At 40.5% G+C, this 19,070-nt stretch overlaps 1 protein-coding gene across 2 annotated transcripts in view; it reads right to left on the bottom strand.

The window, feature by feature from the left end:
• Positions 1-19,070, bottom strand: part of MYO1B (myosin IB) — a 95,378-nt gene that overhangs the window by 65,719 nt on the left and 10,589 nt on the right. For both annotated transcript variants that reach the window (XM_010087337.1, XM_010087411.1), the window contains exon 2: positions 15,060-15,175. In XM_010087337.1, the coding sequence (XP_010085639.1) occupies positions 15,060-15,175 (116 nt within the window). The remainder of the gene's footprint in view (positions 1-15,059; positions 15,176-19,070) is intronic.

Here is a 19,070-nt window from a genome sequence, read left to right as displayed (position 1 = left end):
CAGGAAAGTAAGACTCTGAGATGCTTTTCAAACTTACAGACTGGACGGCTCATTCTGCACCTGCTGTCCTTCAAACAGTCTCAGCCATTAACTAGTATTTCACTGTTGAAACAACTTTCTTGGCAGTAGTTTCATGCCGGAAAATGAAGTCAGCATCAAGCACAGAGAAAGTATTCTCTCTGCTGATATACTGAGTTACGAGTTAATCAGCTTAGTAACCATACATCTTTTCTAATACACTGAATTTTAGTTTCCCAACAGCCCCTGTCAAAATATATTTTACTGCTTGATGTATTTATAAACTCTGCTTGCACTGTTAAAAACACCAAATCATGCTCTTTCTCCTCTCTCAGCAGAGAAACTGAGAATCTAATACTGCAACAAGAGCTCTGAAGTTGGAGAAGAGAGTGGGGTTTCATCCAGTTCTGGTTTTATCCAATCTAGTCAGAGATGCCTGGCATACACTATCTTTTCCTCCAGTCTTCTACACAATCCAGAAAGCCTAATGCTTCACAAGTATATCAATTATTATCTACTACAGACAAAAAAGAAAATAGTAATGCCTTTCAAACGTTTTGCGTACGCACTTATCAAAAGTTACCCAATAGACATGTTCTAAAATTTACCTCTGGCGTTTCAACCACTGCTCCATTAATTAAATTGGAGGAGGCATAACCAAAAGTGTAGTTAAGTAATGTCTTTCTGGCATTGCATAAACAGCACTAGACACATTTATGTCAGAGCTTGAACAAAGATCTTTCTCTCAAAGAAAAAGATAGACCTATTCATTTGTCATGTCAACTTTTCATGGCACACCATTACACCTCTCAGTCCTTCCTATCTACTACTGCCTTTTATCTTTGCAATTAAAAAAAAAAACAACAACCAAACATTGAGTCTTTTGGTTCAAACTCTGTTTGTTCCAAAACTATAATTTCATGCTATTCCCTATTTGTTGCAAACATATAAAGTAATTTTATTTAAGGTCATTTTAGTTTAACACATTTTAATGATCCGTAAACCACAAAGAATCCTTTTATTCTTTGCCTTTCAGCAACATTAAGAAACACAGCTTTGTAAAGTCAACATTTGCAACTATAGGTTTAAGCCACACACTGCTCTTTGAGCCACCTCACAATTACAGAGTCAAAATAAAATTTTAGAATAGCTTGTAGTTTAAAAAGCAGTTATAAACCATGTGTTTTGAATTAGTTAGTGAGTGTGTCAGCACTGTCACTTACCATACCTTGTAATAAGCTCTCCTTTGATTTTTAGGTTTTCATGAAAGAAGATGACCTTTTCCTACCACAACAAACACAGAAATATTCACTGGAGTTCTCTTTTAGCTAAGACTTAAGTATAGAAGCAATTTGAAATCGAAACAGCACCCACACCTAGCTCCATAAGAAGGCTTTGCTTTTTTATAGCACGGCTTTTTCAGCCACATAGCTCCAGATGGCCAGATCTGTCACAAAGTTCTAACTCAGAAATTCTAACTACAAGAAGCAGCAAACAGGCCTCCAAGAGAGATTTCCAAAGGGCTCCAGCAATTTTCAGCAGCACAACAGCATCTAACAAAACACCACAATCAGGAAGAGGCAGCAGCTAGGTTCCCACTCACTCACCCTGAAACGAGCATCAACTGCTAGTGCTTCACTTGAGCGCTCAAGATTACGCCCACAATTACACCAGGGGTAAAAATTTTGCTCTTATTGTCATCAGTTCAGTTCATGGGAGTAAATCTTCCCTCCTATCATCTTTTTCCTTTAAGCCAAAATCACGAGGATCAGTATCTGCCAGCTATCAGTACTTCTTTCCACTATCATTCTCATTCTTCCTCTCATTTCCCTCAGCATTCTCAGTTAACAGTAACTAGTTAACACTGTCTTAAACTCCCTCCAGTTGCTTTTCTCATGCACTAATAGACTCAATTCCCTTCATCTTCACTGGCTGTTGCTTTGATTCTGAGAGTCTCAGTCCCTGTTTTAAAACATCTATTGCTAAATCTTGGCTGGCAACTGCCAACTCATTTGCTACTTTCAAAGGAAAAGAAGAAAACCTCTCTTCTTGACCATGCCAATTCCTCATGAAGCAGAGCCCTGGTACCGCTTCATTTCTGCTCAACTGTGTCTGAACACACTGGCAGGATACTCAAAGTCAATGCTTATCAAAGACCATGCTACACTAAAAAGAACAGAAGCAAAAATGTAAAGTGCACATACATTTTTAACGTAAATTTTACATAAAAAGTAATTTATTGTAATTCTTTCAAGTTTAATTAAGAGCATCATTTAAGTTCCTTCCTTTTCTTTCTGAATGCATAGAAGCAGTCTATAACAGGAAAATGGCAAACGAATTATTTCCTCCTCTCAGCATGCAGTGGGAAAACATCAGAAGCACAGTTTGGGCATAAAAATTCTGAATAACCTGAGCTAGGAACAATGGAAGCACATTTTATAAAGTGCTTTGAGGTTTTACACTGTAAATCATCGCTATTTGCTATATATGTTTCCCCCGCGCACTGAAGCTCAGTGGAAAATTCACCATTCAGGAAAAACAACCGTAAGAGATTATTTATAGTATTAGCTCATAGTGCAGAATCATTATATCTAATTGCCCTAAGGATAAAAAGTGTACTCCCATTTTCCATAATTACAAACTGTCTCATGTTCAGCACTTTGACACACTTGAAAAGAAAAGGTTGATTAGCCTGCCATCGGAGTGAATAAAGTAACAGCTAAATTGATAGAGCATCGGCAAGGATAGACCTTCACAGGCAAGCAGCTGCTCTTTGAAAAATGCCAATCAGGAAAAAAATAAATCAAATTTAAACACCAGGATAAAGAGGTGTGCTAAGACAGATGGAAAGCCTTTCCTCCTATTCATAGTCTCCAATTTTATTTTCCTGCTAAGCACAGAAACCTGTTTCATCAACAATACGGTGTGGCTAGTATACACAGCAGAAGTGTGCCTCCTGTGTACGCTTCCCCACTTTAGTATTCCCCTTAGCAACTGTGATGTTGTTAGACACAAAATAAACCCCAAAGCTGTGTAAATCAGCCCGTTTGATTTGTAAAAAGCAGACACAATTTATGGAAGGAAAGGGAGAGGGAAGAGGACAGACAAAGCCACTCTTGATTTTCAAGAGTAAAACACCTTAAAACACAGACTAATATTAAGCCAGAGAGATTTATTTTCTCTTCCAGCAGCCTGCGAATATAATATACCCTCCGATGCTCACATACACACCGCAGGTTTAGCAGAAGAGTTGATTAAGGCCAATATTCTGAGGTCTGGACAAAAAGAAAAAACTGTTCTTTCTGAAAATCTTGTCTTTCTCAGGATGAAGCAGATTTCAGATGTGTCCAATGGACTTCACCTCAAAAACCTCCCTACAGAGAGGTCCCGAATACCATGCCTGCACACCACCACAGCCCAGCCCAGCCCCGATCCTCTTCCCTCTCGCAGGAGGGCACACATTCACCCTCCAAGTTTTATCAATTTTGATCACTTCCTTTTTACTGACTGACAGTCCAAAAAAAAGTATTTTTTTGAAAACCAACAGTGGTGTTTCCCCAGCACTGTATACAAAAGCCAAAAACACAGCCTCTGATTTTCTGCCTATTTCAACAACATCTAAGGCATCTCTTTAGAGCTGCACATTAGTATGATAGAAAACAAGAAATGCCTTTTACCAGGAGCTTATGACCCAGCTGGTGCATTATTTTCCTTCAACTGGTGGGAAAAAAGGATCTGTGAAGCTGAGGATGACCGTGCCATTTTCTAATCCAGACTACAAAATAATTTTTCCCTCTAGCAGACCCAGTAAGCATGCCCATGTCACATTCAACTGCTCAGCCCTGTAGGCATACGCCCAGCAGACTGTCAGGAAAGTGACCTGGGCATGGGTCCAAGGTCGAGTCCTTCAAAGTAATGTAATATGGTGGCAGAGCAGAGGGCAGGCAGAGCCTTGGTGCTGTGGAAAACCAAGCCAACAGGTCCATCTCCTGTCCCAGTAACATATTAACCATGGAAAGCCCACTGGGGCATACCAAATTGAACTAACGCAGACCAGTGCCAGCTGTATACACCATAAACACTTGCAGCTGCAGACAAACAACAGCTATCACTCGTGATTTAGTTTGCCTAAAGAAAGGAATTAAAATACTGAACGCTTATTTGGAGCAGGTTCCTGTTGTCAGCTGATGTGAATATTTACATAAACCAAGGTGGGGGGGCAAGTATCTCCATGACATGAGCTTTTCAGAAGAGCAGCTTGGCTTGGATTCCCCCTTGACTAGTCCCATTCCTCAAAATCACCTCAGCCAGGCTGGATGCCACATAACCATCACCTCCTCACCCATACTCATACTCAGCCTGTGGGTCTCATGAACAAGTAACTCCCTTTTCCAAGGCACAGCATTAACCAGATGAGTTTGTAACCAAAACATCCTCTCACTCCACATACCAGGCTGCGTTACCCAAGGCATCCAACCAGCTCCTGCACAATCACACAGGACACAGCTGGGCCTCTTACAGACCTACAGCAAATCAGTCTGCTGGAAGGTACACCACAAGGGTTTTAATCTTCTTGGGGGGAAAAGGCATTTCTGTTTACAAAAATAATAATTTTACTGGGCTATGATATCCTTGAAGGGAAGTACAGGAAGTGTTTTCTATTGTTTTATTAAAAACCATACTTAATTAGATGTAGTGTATTTCCTAATCAGCACTCACAGACTTGGATTTAATGACTGCCTAAACCAGTCAACTCCTTACACTCAGTGGTTTACTGCAAAAGTATATGCTGAACCTTTCTGGTAGCCATATGCTGCGTCAGGAGCTCCAGACTTTTCCTTGACCTGCCAGCCTGCCTGCGCTACACAAGCCTGCGGCCACCTGCAAGAGAAGTGGTTTCGCAGCACAGCAGAAATGAAGTGGTGAGAGAATCCCGCTTTCCCATGGACCTTCTGAAGCTTCGCAGTCCCCCTGCTCTTATGATTTCACGTGGAAAAATGTTTAGCAAACAGGCAGTGTTCCATGTTGCTGCCTCAAAAAGTGTACTCCTGTTGAGCAAGATTATAGCCTGGCTTTTATTGGCAGTATGCAGCACATACCTAGGAGCTACAGCATCTTACATAAAAAGATGCACCTTGGAGTGACTTCATAGCTCTGCCTGGTGAGATGGGTAAAGAAATGTCAGCCACGCGTTACTGCAATAGACTGCAAAGGAAGGCAACAATTTGCTATCAGAATAATATGCTGAGAGAACAATACTGAAGAAAGAGGAGTTATTTTCACATCCTCATAGCTATTTGTAAGCTAAAGTAGGTTGCTAGTGATCAGATTTGAACTCTAGGCTCTGTAACACAAAAGCCACCATGCAGCTGCCCACAGGTTTATCAGAGATAACAGCGACAAAACTGCAAATAAAAGTAATTCAGTTATCTGGAAAACATCCGATGGGCAACGTAAACACTATGTAATTAGATAGCTATGTTGCTACTTTACTGGAGGAGTTTTTAATTTTGCAAGTAATTCTTAAGTCCTCTTAACAAACCAAGTTATTTGTTAAGAAGCCTTATGCCAGTTATTTTTTGCCTCCCAGCTCTCTTTTCCAAATAAAGTACCTCTCATGAACCTCTGGACAAAGCAGGCACTAAAGCTTATCTCAGCTTCCGAGAGCTTGTGAGCTCAGGTACAACATCAGCTAACGTGGCTATTCAGTCTATAAAGCGGCATCTGCTCAAGTTTGTGCATAAGATTTGTGGTTATATACCCAAAATTCTCATTCTGTGAATGGTCAAAGCAAGGAATGAAAACCTTCTTCAGATTTCTCAAACTCCAGGCTTTAGTCCAGCCCACGTGGACTGTTTCCAGGGTCAACAGATTTCATCTACATCCTTGGCTGGTCTATTGGTACTCAAGGAGGATGTCAACTGTACACATCTTTTTTTGTCCTGTAGATACATTCTCACTAAGAATCATCTTGGACGAATTATAATCAGTTGCAGTTTGAACCCCACAAGGTTTAGCAACTAAAAATCACTTCTGTAATACATAACAGGAAACTGTGTATAAGAAAAATGCAGATTTGAACTCATTTACTGAAATGACCACAATTAAACTGTCTTTGTAGTTCAGACCTTTGTTTGTAAACCCCAGTCCCAGCTCACTTATCTATCCAAAACATAAGTAAAAGATTATTCAGTGTGCTAGACAGTAAATATTAAGACTGTGTATTTCCTGATTCATAACATAAAAAACTTTATCTTTAATAACCCAAACTACATTAACCATCATGTACCCAGAATTGAAGAAATTAGAGCCTTTTGCATAAAGCTGCCAATAAAAAGAGATTGAATGGAAAACGTTCTGCCTCTGAAGGTGGTACAAGAGCTGGAATTTTACTGAAGTTTCTCTAAGGCTTTAAACATTAGCCTTGTTTATGCTGTACCTAAAATCATGACAAAGGCTCCTAGCACAGCAGATGGGCCTTTCCTGGTGTATTATACATTGCTAAAAAAAAAAAAAAAAAAAAAGACGACAACCATTAAACACAATGAGACATTTCCAGTGAAAGGACGACAGCTGCTCTTAATTGCAATTTGAAATCCCAGATCTTAAGAGAATACCATGCTGCCAATTCAGGAAAGGCATAATGAAAACTCTGGTCCATGTACACACAATGCATAAAATGGGATTTCTCTCATTTCTGACAGGGCTTCAACCTGCCCTCGCTTTTCAGTCTGCATTTAAGAAGTGAAACATAGAACATAGCAGTGTCTCCTTTTAAGTACTTCTCATTCTTCTCAGTGTGCAAAAAGTCCCAAAATGAAGCTATTGGATCCTCTTTTAAAAATCAATTTACATCTAAAGCCACATGAAGTGTTCAATAATGCTTTTATTTCCAAGTCCTACCATACATCAGTCAATTTTCTAACCAGAACAACTTCATTTTGTTAAGCAGCACAAAAAAGGCTTAGTCGTAGTTCTAGCCTAGACATACAAATGAAGAGCTGGAAGGAGAACTATTTGAAATGTTAGGAAGACAAAGAGCAGTTACGTATTGACAAATTTGGTGAACTGCATTACAAAACTGAGAAATTACTGCAAGTCCTTTCCTTTATTTAATTAAGTGTCCACTTCATTCACAAAATTCAGTCATACTGACTGGGTCCCTAAGCCTTTTGTGTGAATTGGAGGGATTCTACTTTATGTGACAATGTGCATTAATTAAAAAAAAAATCTCAGCATGTTATGGCCTAGAAATATCAATGGCATAATATGAACGCTAGCCAGAACATTCTAGTTCCAGGAAAACGAGAGAAATGGGATCTGGCAAAAAAGCTACCATTAGCTTAGACTACTGGAGCATTAACACATATTTCCAACTATCCAACATATATTAAGGCTTTTTTTTTTTATTATTATCTTTGCTCTAACAATCTAGCCAAACCCCAAACTTTTTTTATGCTTACAAATAAACACAGACTATAACAAATACACTCACATTCAAAAAAAAGAGAAAGTTTGTCACAGATAACTAAAAACATTTGACTCATGATCCCCGACATGACTGAAGTCAAATGTGAAAGTATGCTGTGTACAGAGGTACGAGTAAATATTTGAAAACAGTTCTGAAAACAAAGTTATTTTTTTGAGGCTCTACGCCAGCAGCTAATTCATGAAGGATGCCCCAAGATTATTTGCCTTCATACACCATGACGACAATTAGAGAGTTACAGAACCATCTGGAACAGATCTCGAGTTACGCCCTTCTTTTGCAAACTCACTATGTTTTAATGGTACCCAGTTCTCACATTTTTTGCAAGCTTCTTCAGAAAGTCCACTGGACATGTGAACGTTGGCGAGGACCACACATGGCTCTCCAAATGAGAAACTGATGGATGAGCAGGCTCCGCTAGAGCCAGGTGGGTCCTGCCCAGAGACGGGGGCCTCTGGCAGCGGGGCTTCAGGAGGTGTGACTGACAGTACTGCCAGCTGAGTTGGCTGCGGAGAATGAAATTGTTTGGGAGCCAGTGGATCTGGTGCTTTTGAATAATTTTGTCGCGGCACTGTAGCTTCTGAAAGACAGAGAGATGCTGAAGGGTGAGACCAGAGGCAGGGTCCTCTCTGCCTCCTGGGGTATTCTGGGAGGCAGTTTTGTCTTGATGATGCTTTTTATATCCCCTGTAGTCTATAGGAAGTGTTTAAATGCCACAACAGCACAGAAAACCACCTGGACTCCACACTGCCAGCCCGCCTGATGTCTGGGCGAGCCTGTGCGCAGGCAGCGCTGGCAGCTCCACCCACGGCTACACACAGCATTGTACATTTTCATGTTGGAAACCCCATGTCTTGGACACTTACAAAAGAATGGCACCACCAGTGCCACACACAAAGAATTTAAAGGGCTTTTTCATTTCTTAATTTAGGCAGCACTACTTAGAGGACCGATGTAAAGGCTCATTCCAGTGAACTTTGGAATCCAGTCTAAATGTCACTCCAGACCATTTTAAAAATTAAAATTAAGCACATTTGTCTATACACCACTTTTCCAGGCCATTTATATTTCTTGGGTGTCAGGTGCCTTTTCTGAGCCTCCTTACAATTGCACATCCTCCTAATAAATCAGTTCCTGTATTATTGTGCATTGTTACAAATTTTCATGCAATCTAATACCAGCAGCAAACAAGCAACTACTGTTCTTGTCAATAAGGCTATATTTACCTCTGAAGCACTGGGGTGAGAGGGCTGCATTATGTGCTATCCAAACCAACTAAAATAGCCCTGCTCAAATTTCAGGAAAAAGCGGAATTTATTGTTGTATGCAAGAGAAACCTTGCTTTATATCCTAAGCCTTCAAGTTCACAAATCACTTCCAAAATGCTCTTCAGAGAATCAGACGGCCATGTCAATATGGCCACATCACAACTGCCTTCCCCAAAACTCTGCTTTCTCAGGACTTCTGAGGTCTGCTACCAAGTGTAAAATTTAGGAAACTGCATCCCATGGGTGTCATGCCAGCAGCCTGCACCAGAAGAGCCTCTTCTCAGGCACGACGCCCTTCTGACTCTTGAAGCAAGTGTGATGCTTCATCCCCTTTTAATCTATATGCTTGAGGGATTTACATTCCTGGATACACCATATCCAGCATTGCCTCATTATAAAGGTTAAGAGAGTAATAAGCCTGACCCCTTCCAAAATAAGACTTCAATATCTGTAGGTTCCCCCCCTTCTTTCAACTCATTCCTAGCATGGGTTTAACAACCAGGTACCAGCAGTCCTCCCTAATTGCTATTTATGATTTCTGTCAGCCATAGATGTTCCCTCCCTGCCCAGCGGTTAATTTTGCCAAGTAACCTCTGAAATGATCATCTTTCCTTGACTATAAATCTCTTCTGAAAGAGGCGTTCTGCTGAGCCACATTATTAGGAATAAGAACAAAAGGTCTGTGAGCAGGGGGTACTGCATGGTGAACAAAACCATAAGGGGAGGATTTTAAAACAAACAAACACCCTTCCCCTCCCTGCGCTCCCAACCCCCCCCCCCCCCCCCCCACAAAAAAAAAAAAAAAAAAAAAAAAAAAAAAAAAAAGAAAAAAAGAAAGCAAATGAAGATGAAGAAAGGACAAACTGAAAAGGCTGAAAATGAAGTGTTAAAATAAACACACTAGGGCAATGAAGGACACCAAACTAAGGCACAGGCTCTCGCCACATCACCCGCTGGTTTGACAAATAAAGATAGCTACTGTGTACCTATGGGGTAAAAGCTTACTTTTACATATAGGCAAAAAATTTCCTTCACAGCTGGGATTTTATCACGCACTTCAGACAAAAATATTTCCTTTAAATAAAGGAGGAAAAAGAGTTACTGTACCCTCGGTGTTCCCGAAGATATGTCATCTTACAATACCAGCAAAAAAAGCCAGAAGCAAAAATATAACTTCTATATTCACTGTCTACATTGGCTTAACACTTGAAAAGGAAAACATCAAATCGTATATCTTGTCAGAGTAATTGCAGATATCCATAGGATAGTGATTTGTCCAAATAATTATTCATGATCATTGAAATGGAGAACATATTAAGTTCCACATTCTTGCATTTTAATAGGCATCAGGTTGATATCTTTGTGCTTGTATCTTACATGAAGGTAAACTGGTTTGCAGGAGTTGCCTGCAAAAGTTTAAGTCTGTCTAAATTTGAAAGCTTTTAATGCAAAACTATTATATCTTCAGAAATGTTTGACTCAAAAGAACTAATAACAAGTAAGTAAAATATATGGCAAAATTGCCTAAGTGGAATGCAACAGATGTCTGATAAAAGCCCTCTCCAGGTATTTTCCTGCTGTCCCAGTTATTTGCCATAAACACTTCAGTGCATAGCTAAAAAAATGAACGTTCACTCTGAGCTCTTATTTGCTTGTAGCTTGCTGTTAGGAGTACACTTGCCACTTTCTATTTTGTCCCTCAACTTAAAATAATCTGTGACTCTCCTACAGTGAGCAGGTAAGGTGTTTCAGAAGATGAAGGGGAGCAAAAAGCCAGCTGCCACCCTGCCTCCCAGAGACAGAGAGCTGCTGGTAGCCAGGAGCCCATGCTAAAGATAGGAAATGCAAGAAAGCACCTACTCTGCAATCTCTTAAAGCAAATCTGTTCCTGGTAGGCAAGTGATATGGCACGATGGTTAAAAATAAATGGTTTGATAAGCTATTTATTTCCTATTGCCTTCACTTTGAAGATGCCAGCAGCTGCCTTTGTCACTGGTAGAAGTCAATGTGAATTAGCAAGATAAATGGCTTGGTTCTCTCTCATGTCTAAGTTACCCACAAAGTAAGCAAAACAGCAATTACATCAACTGAAATAGCAATTACATCAACTGAGAGAGCAGAACAGCAGCATAAGGACTGCACGAATCAAGTAGCAAACTATTTGAACACCAAAATGTCATACTCTGCCCTGTCAAGTCAGACAAGTTTGATCCTGCCTTGCAGATAAAGACAAAACCAGCAAGACTAACAAAACACTGAAGAAAAAAAAATAACAACCCCAACAATTAAAAAGTTTGGTAAACTTCCTATTACAGCTATGCAAATAGCAGTATGAAATGAAAACAAGCATTCAGGAGGCCTAGAAAAGCAACACTTTATTACATGGTGCCACAACAACAGCTGTGTATTTAGAGAGGAATGAACTATTAAAATAAAATCTCTTTGATCAAATTTTATCAGGTATAACACCATCCAAAATCAACTGACCAGAAGCTTTCTGCCAGAAATTCAGTTTGTCTGCCCATTCAAAATGTGTCTGTGGCCTTACTCCATAGTTTCCGAAGACCTTTAAAACAAAAAAACCCAACACATAAAAACACCCAAAGCCTGCAATTAAGTATTAACTAGCGTCACTGAAAGCGTCAGTCACTCCCGCAGACGCTCTTGAGGAAACACAGAGCAGACGACTAGGTGTTCACTCCCTCATCTTTCAGATGAGGGCTAAGAAAACACATGAACAGATTTTTGTTCCCATGGGTGTATGTTTCCTTCAACGACCCTGTATGGAAAAAAAACCCTCTAAGGATTAATTTCCTTCATGTCATTATATACTTCTCTTTTTCCTTACGTTTTCATTTACTCACAAAGCCTGCTATTTTACTGGGACTGTTGGCATTCTCAAGCACATCCTCCCTATATCAATCCATCACATCTAAACGCATGCACATACCTCAAGCAGAGACAGAGGGTCATACGAAACGACTCGAAAATAAGGAAAACATGATTTAGATTCCTCATGTCCCAGGAGCTCCCACACAGAGCCAGGAATGTACCATGGCAGTCTGCTCCACAGATGCTGATACTTAAAACCTGTGATTCCCAAACCTGAAGGTTGTCTCCAAAAAGACAGACCTTGTAGAACATGAGCTACCATGTTAACAGGTGACAACATTTTTTTCTGACGGAAGAATTTTGGTGCCATACAGACTTGGTTTCTATAGGAATCTCAAACCAAACCACACCACTGCTGGAAATTTTTTGCAAGAAATTGTTTGCATTTTTCTAGTTGTCACTAGTAACAAAATTATGTTCATTATTTGTACAAAGGAGATGCTGTGATAAGAAACACACTATATATCATTTTATTTCTAGACACACTTTCTAGGTCATATGCATTAGTTTCCTTATAAATGGTCAAGAGTTTTGCTTTTCTCAGGATTATGCAATAGGAACCAAAAGTCTTTTCCCAAAATACACTTAAATGGTACAGTGGGCTTACCCACAATCAATTCTTCTGAAGAGGCCATGGCTCAATGGAGATTTACACATCAAAGAAAAATAAGTATGTACATCTCCACAAATCAATGTGGGGTTTTTTACCTCCACGTCAGAAGAAATACCACAAATTGCAATGCATCTCTTCATTAAAGTTCCTGAGCAGCTAAAAAAAATACCAGCTTGAAGACTGCAAGGTCTCTGTGGAAGTGCAGCAACCTCCCGAGATATGCCTGAACCCTGCTTTTAACAGTGGCCTCCTGTGCCCCAGATCAGCCAAACCTAGAATTAGCTGCAAGCTCTAAGGCTGGGATGATGCCGGCTCTGTCCCAAACCCAGTTCTCGGCCTCTACTGACCAGCATGGTAGGCAAGCACCCCTCTGGTGATCAGTCTAGGCTCAGCTGCAGCAGGACCCAATGGTCACCCTGTAAGCTCACCTCGCGGTCTATTAACCAGCCTTCACGTACCATCTCTGTGTTCACTGAGTGAACATGGGGACTGGCGTGAATCCTCAGGCTACAGCACAAGGCACTATACGTTAAAGGGGATTAAAAGTTGTTTAGGCTTGTCGGAGATGGTGTAAGGCAGTCTAGTGAGCCCTTATTTTAGGCATCTACAATATTTTAAAGTATCTTTTAAAGATGGTGAGAAGTTTGACAATTTTAGCAGAGACAAAAGCAACTCTCTAGATTCTGCAGTCCTTGTAAGCATGTACAGACAGGCAGGAAGGAAGGCAAGGTCACCATAAGGTAAGATCATTTTATATGTCTACAGTTTGAAAATAAAACACTGTATCTGTAAAAGAAACCATAACAAAGATTACTTCATAATTCTGTATTTTTAAAGACATGTTGTCTACTTAGCAGGTGCAAGAAAACAAAATTTTCATACCAACTAAAGAAAACTCATGGAGACATCATATCTGTCCAAGACAAATTAGTCTTAGCTTTTCATGACTTGGCACTCTCTCCAAACTTGCAAGGAAAACCTATTACTATCACGCAGTCGAGATCTCCTGACATAAGTTAAAATTCAACATTTTCTCACTTCAAACTGCTGCTCTTAAAGTGGATTTCTGGTGTTTGGGCTCCTTGTTCTTGCTCTGAGATGGCAGCCTGACCATACAATCATTGTCATTAGTGATGAATGATGTTTACAAAACATTTTTCTACCAAGTTAAGACTCTCATAACACATACAAGAACGACTGCTGACCGCTTCTATTCTGGAACACCATCTCTCAAGAGAGATGGAAAAAATGTGGAGATCTATGTACTTGATTCAACATGTAACTAAGTACATAATACTGACTTTCAGAATGTCAGACAAACTGTAACTCCTTGATTTTATTTTTAAAATCCTCTATTATGACAGCATATTTTATGCAGCTGAACAAAATTAGCAGAGCAGAAAGTTCTTTTAGCAAGCAACTGTGTTAATTTAGCAAGTAATTGTGCTTGCTAAACAAAACTGTGAAGAAAGAAAACCTGAATGTAGCCAGAGTTCAGATCCAAGAGGGCCAAGGACTACCAGAAGCTTATTTGATCTGATTAACTGGCTGTCTGCATTTCAGACAATGTATCAGGAAAAGTTACAGATGAAGTGTGAAGGTAAAAACTTAATCAGAACAAAAGAATTTCCAGAACTCTTTCCACACATAATTTGCTTTTAACCTAAAAGCTAACACTGAAGGAAGATGCATAAACTTATGGCCATGTTTAGACACTTATCCGATCACTGATCGCTCAAGTCAGTCCCCTGAATATGTGACTGCAGTCAGATGGCAACCTCACAACGCACTGGAAACACTTCTCTGTCCCAGCATCACTCTCCAAGGAGAGGAACAGGTGGCTTTAACCTCACCACTATGATGTCTAACAAGATAAAATGATTACTGCAACATACAGACCTTGAAGACAAGGTACCTAATTTTCTGCCATACCACCCATACTTGTGATCAGCTTCTTGCCCTGTGATGGACAGGGCTTAACCAGGCCCAAATCATACAGGCCACGTCAGTTCTCTGTAACCACAGGGCAAGGCCTTTGATTTCTTTGCAATATGCAACCCTCTAGAGGAATTACAGAAGGTGAATGAAAGTCAGAATAAGAGATTATACCTACTCCCCAGCCTTCTGTTCCTAAATTTAATTTACATCATATGTAAATCCTATTTTGCAATATTATATGTCTGTATATATGCTATATATTTTAGCTTTAAACATTTGCATTATATATTTATGGCGCTCCAGCTGTCCTCTTAGGATGGGCCCATTTCCACCCAGCACAGAGGAGAGGAGACCAAATAGTCATTTTCTCCAGTTACCATGCAGACATATACAATATGTTTCTGCATTCATCATGAGTGCTTTTTCATTTTTTGCATTGTGCAAAGAGAAATTAAGAGCTTCAGATATCAAAAGTAACACCACATTACAAATTTTTAACACCTAGAGGCTTTCACAAGGCAATCTGGACTTTGAAAGACACAGATTTCCTCGAAAACAGACTGCTAACTTTACAATACAGTAATAAAGGCTACTGCTAACAATTACAGGAAAATGTTCTGAAATGCACACACCAGGATCTAAATATATGAAATAAAAAGACAAATTTATCTTGACTTCTCTTTAAAATAGGGATTAACTAATAAAAATTCATTTTGGGGAAGTGGTGGTGTGATTTTTGTTTTGTTTTCTTTAATCAACACAGACCTTTTTGATGAGAGAGACAGCTGCTACCATCTGTTTCAGGACAGAATGAAAACTAAAACTTCTTCACTGTACTTACATGTGAGGGCTGAGTTCATAAAAGTTTCGGTTTCTGTATTCTTCCACTTTCTCTGGAGTATAAATGGGTAGAGATCTGTAGGGGTTTATTGATATCACCACGCTGCCAATGTATGTCTGTTGAAGGAAAACAAAAAAATTATAATGGATTTTTCTTTTTAATATACTTTTGCTGATTATGTATTATTCTCCCATTTAATACTTATGCAAAAACAAACAAAAAGCCTGATTGTAGCAATGAATAAATATGTACATGCACTCTCAAAAAAATTACGTTTTAGATCTCTCTCAAAAATCACTGTTGGGTTCCAAGTAGCTATTTCTACATAACTGAAAGCCTCTTATGAACATTTTTAAACAGAAAGCCCAATCGTACAATCATTCTGTGACTCGTTGCAGGGACAGGACAGATGTTCATGAAGGGGTGACTCCATCTGCATGGCAAATGTCACACAAGCTTTGCTGCAGCCCTTGGGCACTCGTACAAAACCATGCAAAGGCAAAGCTGGAGTCGGACTGCGCTCCTTCACCCCAGGAGGAGCTTCACGCCATCTCTTCAAAGCCTCAGGCACAGAAGAGCTTCACAGGGAAGAAACCTGAAGGCCAATAGCCTCTGACAGGTTTCTGTCAATGGAGAGATTGTCAGGGTTCAAGTCAGTCCAAGCGCTGCCGTGGCTCCTCAGCAGACATGAAGCATAATTTTTATTTCTAAACATACTTGTCGTTACCCTTGGAAAGCAGAGTAACACGTTCTTTAACTCTGTTAGGTCCCGTTCACCACCAAGCTGGGCGAAGACCGATCCTGTACTCCCCGACTGCCACGTGGGCACACAAAACGATTAACCTGCCTTCGTCAAGCCTGCTGCCAGGGGCCCTGCAGCGCCCTACACCTCCAAGGGCTGCATTCAGATACACAGGAGTGGCCAAAAATGTCACAACCCCATCCCACTCTGCCTGCAGATACGGATCAAAGATTAATTAAACCCAAGTGTTTGTTATCTCTTTCCACAACCATTAAATAAGTAACACCTGGTGAAATGTGGTTTTCCAACAACCAGGGACTCCCCAGGAGGTGTCAAGGCTGTACACAAAAGCCACAGGTTCCCGTTACTGGGGTTACACTCCCTGGCAACTACTGAAGAAAAATGTTTTTTACATAGATCTATGATTTTAAATGGCTCCTTCCTCATGACACCTTAGCACCTCACAATCACTATTTGGATTTATCCCCACAATTTTCCTTAAAGAGAAGTGCTGTAATCCTAATTTTTAAATGGGAAGAGAGGCACAAGGATCCCGAGTTACTCACAGACAGGCTCAGCAGAGCACCCAGTTACCTCCAGAGCCACGGGCACAAATTCACAATACTAAGTGCTGCAGTCCTTCCCTAACTTTCACATCTAAAGCAATTTTCTGCTAAACAAATTTGGTCCTAAGCAGAAAGCTAGGAGAGTAAGATTTCCCATCTTCCACAGCATGCACAGGCAAGCTGTGAACTCACGTGGCACTTTCTGTCCCATTTAAAATAGGGTTGAACAAACCAGACCACAGTGATAAAACCAGTAGTATGAGGCTTCCCGAGACTCTCATAGCTCACCCTTGCAGTGTTTACTACCCACAGTATGAAACAGAAGCAGCCACTGCTGACAACTCATCGCACAACTGTTGCTACGATGAAACACAATACTTCGCTAATCGGGCTCAAGACTCACCATTTCTAAACATCGCATACTTTCTCCTCGCTTTTGGAACTGGCCAGAAACCTTCTGCAAAACATTTCTCCCCATGCACTTGAGACTAGAAGAGACCCAATACCCTAGAAACAGGCTGTTTGCACACCAAGAGCCCATGCAGAGTGCTGCAAGGGAGAAAGGTGCCTTGCCTCTTGGAAGCCAGGCTGCAGCTCCAAAGAGGGTCAACTGCGATCTGCCCTGCACTGCAACCTGTGAGGGAACCACCCCCAAAGGCATTCAGACAGACTGCCAAGGCAATCCCAAAATAATTAAGATTTTTGCTGCTTTCAAACACATGCTACTGTGTGTGCTTATATAAATTTTCTTTACAATAAAAAAAAAAAAATTGTTCTAGTTTTGTGGTTATCCTTCCCCTAAGGAGTAAAGTGTTTTCCATCTATATCTGATGTCTTTGGCTGAACGAGAAGAAAATGCAAAAATTGCCTTTCTGCAGTGTTTACTTTGCTCTCTCAACCCATGTGGCTTTGGCAATTTGCAAGCCTACAGATTCTTGGCGAGAACAACAGATATCCAGGAGTAAGCAGTTCTCTTGTCTTCACAAGTGCATGGATACCCAGTTAGGATTCTTTCCTGATAAAACATTAATATGTTAACTTGTTTCCTCCAAAATCTGAAGAATTTGTCGATTCAGCCTGTTGTGAAATCAGTGCTGGAAAGTATCAGCAGAAAAAAGATAAAGGCCAGATCTTGGCGATTATGTTTTGAAACAGGAATTCTTTAGAACTTGAAGGCTTGCCCTTTTCAGCTGTTCTGCTGCCCTAACAGCACACAATTTATTTGCTAAGTTCCCTGAAGTACCTTGAGATGTCAAGGTAAAGGAAGATGGCTAAAAGTGAAAACTTTGATTTTTAGCTTTGGATACAGGCATTCAAATGAGATTTAGAACCATCTCTTCATAGCTAAGTATTGCTTAGAGGATGTATTTTGAGAATTCAAGTCAGCTGTTTATTGTCGGACATGAACAAATACAGACCATTTCCTAAAATACCAATATTTTGAAAGGTCAAATGACTATACAGAAACAAAGATATACTCATATCCATTTTAAACACCAAGCCAAAGCATGCCAAGAAATCCTTGGTTTTGGTGCAAAGCTACTTACAAGAACGAATACGTTGCCTCTTCTGAAAATGCCAATATCTCAAAGCTGATGCCTCATAGCTATTTGCTAGTGGTGGTCTGTGAGATTCCACATAATGGGGAAAAACAGATCCGGAAAATAGTTTTCCCACATAACATCTGCCTTCCCATCAGAACTCTAGTATAAACAAAATAAATGGCTTAAATCCTTGAGTGAGCAACAAGAACAGAAACATTCCAGTGCTGAAAGTAGAACGCCCAGGAGTAGTGGGAGACCATACTGTGGCACCCCAGGGACTGAACAGATCCTTCTTTTTCCCTGTTTAAGGAAAAAAATGAAACCTCAGAGGAATGGCCTCATGATGATGAACAGTCAGGACATTTGATTTCTTTCTTGGCTTTGACATGGTCACATTATGCAAGTTTGGACAAGATCTGCTCCTCAAGTTTTGCTAACTAGAGACTCTTGGTAATACTCCTTCCTGCAAATTTCTACTCTATTGCAATAACACACAAAAGCAAATTCTGCCTCCTTGGCATGTTTGTCCAGAACCCAGACCAAAAGGACTCTCACTCATCATTTATCAGTGCATCTGTCATGTAGCACAGCAACACTGTAACGCACTAACATTTCATCTGCAAAAAGGAGCATTCAAATTTCCATCGGGTCAAATGACAACACATTCTGCATTCTCCACCAAAACAACGCAGACAACTCATTCCTGCCCAATAGAGGGTTTAAGACTGTCCTGGGTTAAGCTGAGACAGAGTTAACTTTCTTCATAATAGCTAGCAAGAGGCTGTGTTTTGGATTTGTGCTCAGAAGAATGCTGATAAAAAGTGATGTTTATGCGGCTGCCAAGGTCTTTCAGCTTCTCTGGCTGTCTGCAAACAGGAGAAGCTGGGAGGGAGCACAGCCCCAGTTACTAGCCCAGGATTTGATCTTAGGTTCAGGATTGAGACCCAAAGTGGCCAATAATCTATTCCATAACATATACGTCATGCCCAGTATATAGGTCAGGACCCTCCGGAAGATCGTCCCTTTTGGTTCTGGATCTCTTTTGCTCCAGGTCACCTCACTCTAGGTGGTCACTCTCCCAAGGCCTTCCCCCCCCACCCCGGTCAGCTCTCGGTCTGGGACACTCGGACTGTTATCTCCGTTCCGTGAGTGCGGTTTC

This window comes from Pterocles gutturalis, unplaced genomic scaffold (genome assembly GCF_000699245.1).
Source record: "Pterocles gutturalis isolate BGI_N339 unplaced genomic scaffold, ASM69924v1 scaffold66, whole genome shotgun sequence".
In the NCBI taxonomy this organism is placed as follows: domain Eukaryota; kingdom Metazoa; phylum Chordata; class Aves; order Pterocliformes; family Pteroclidae; genus Pterocles; species Pterocles gutturalis.
Note: the sequence above shows the minus strand (reverse complement) of the source record. Positions and strands in the feature narration are given on the sequence as shown.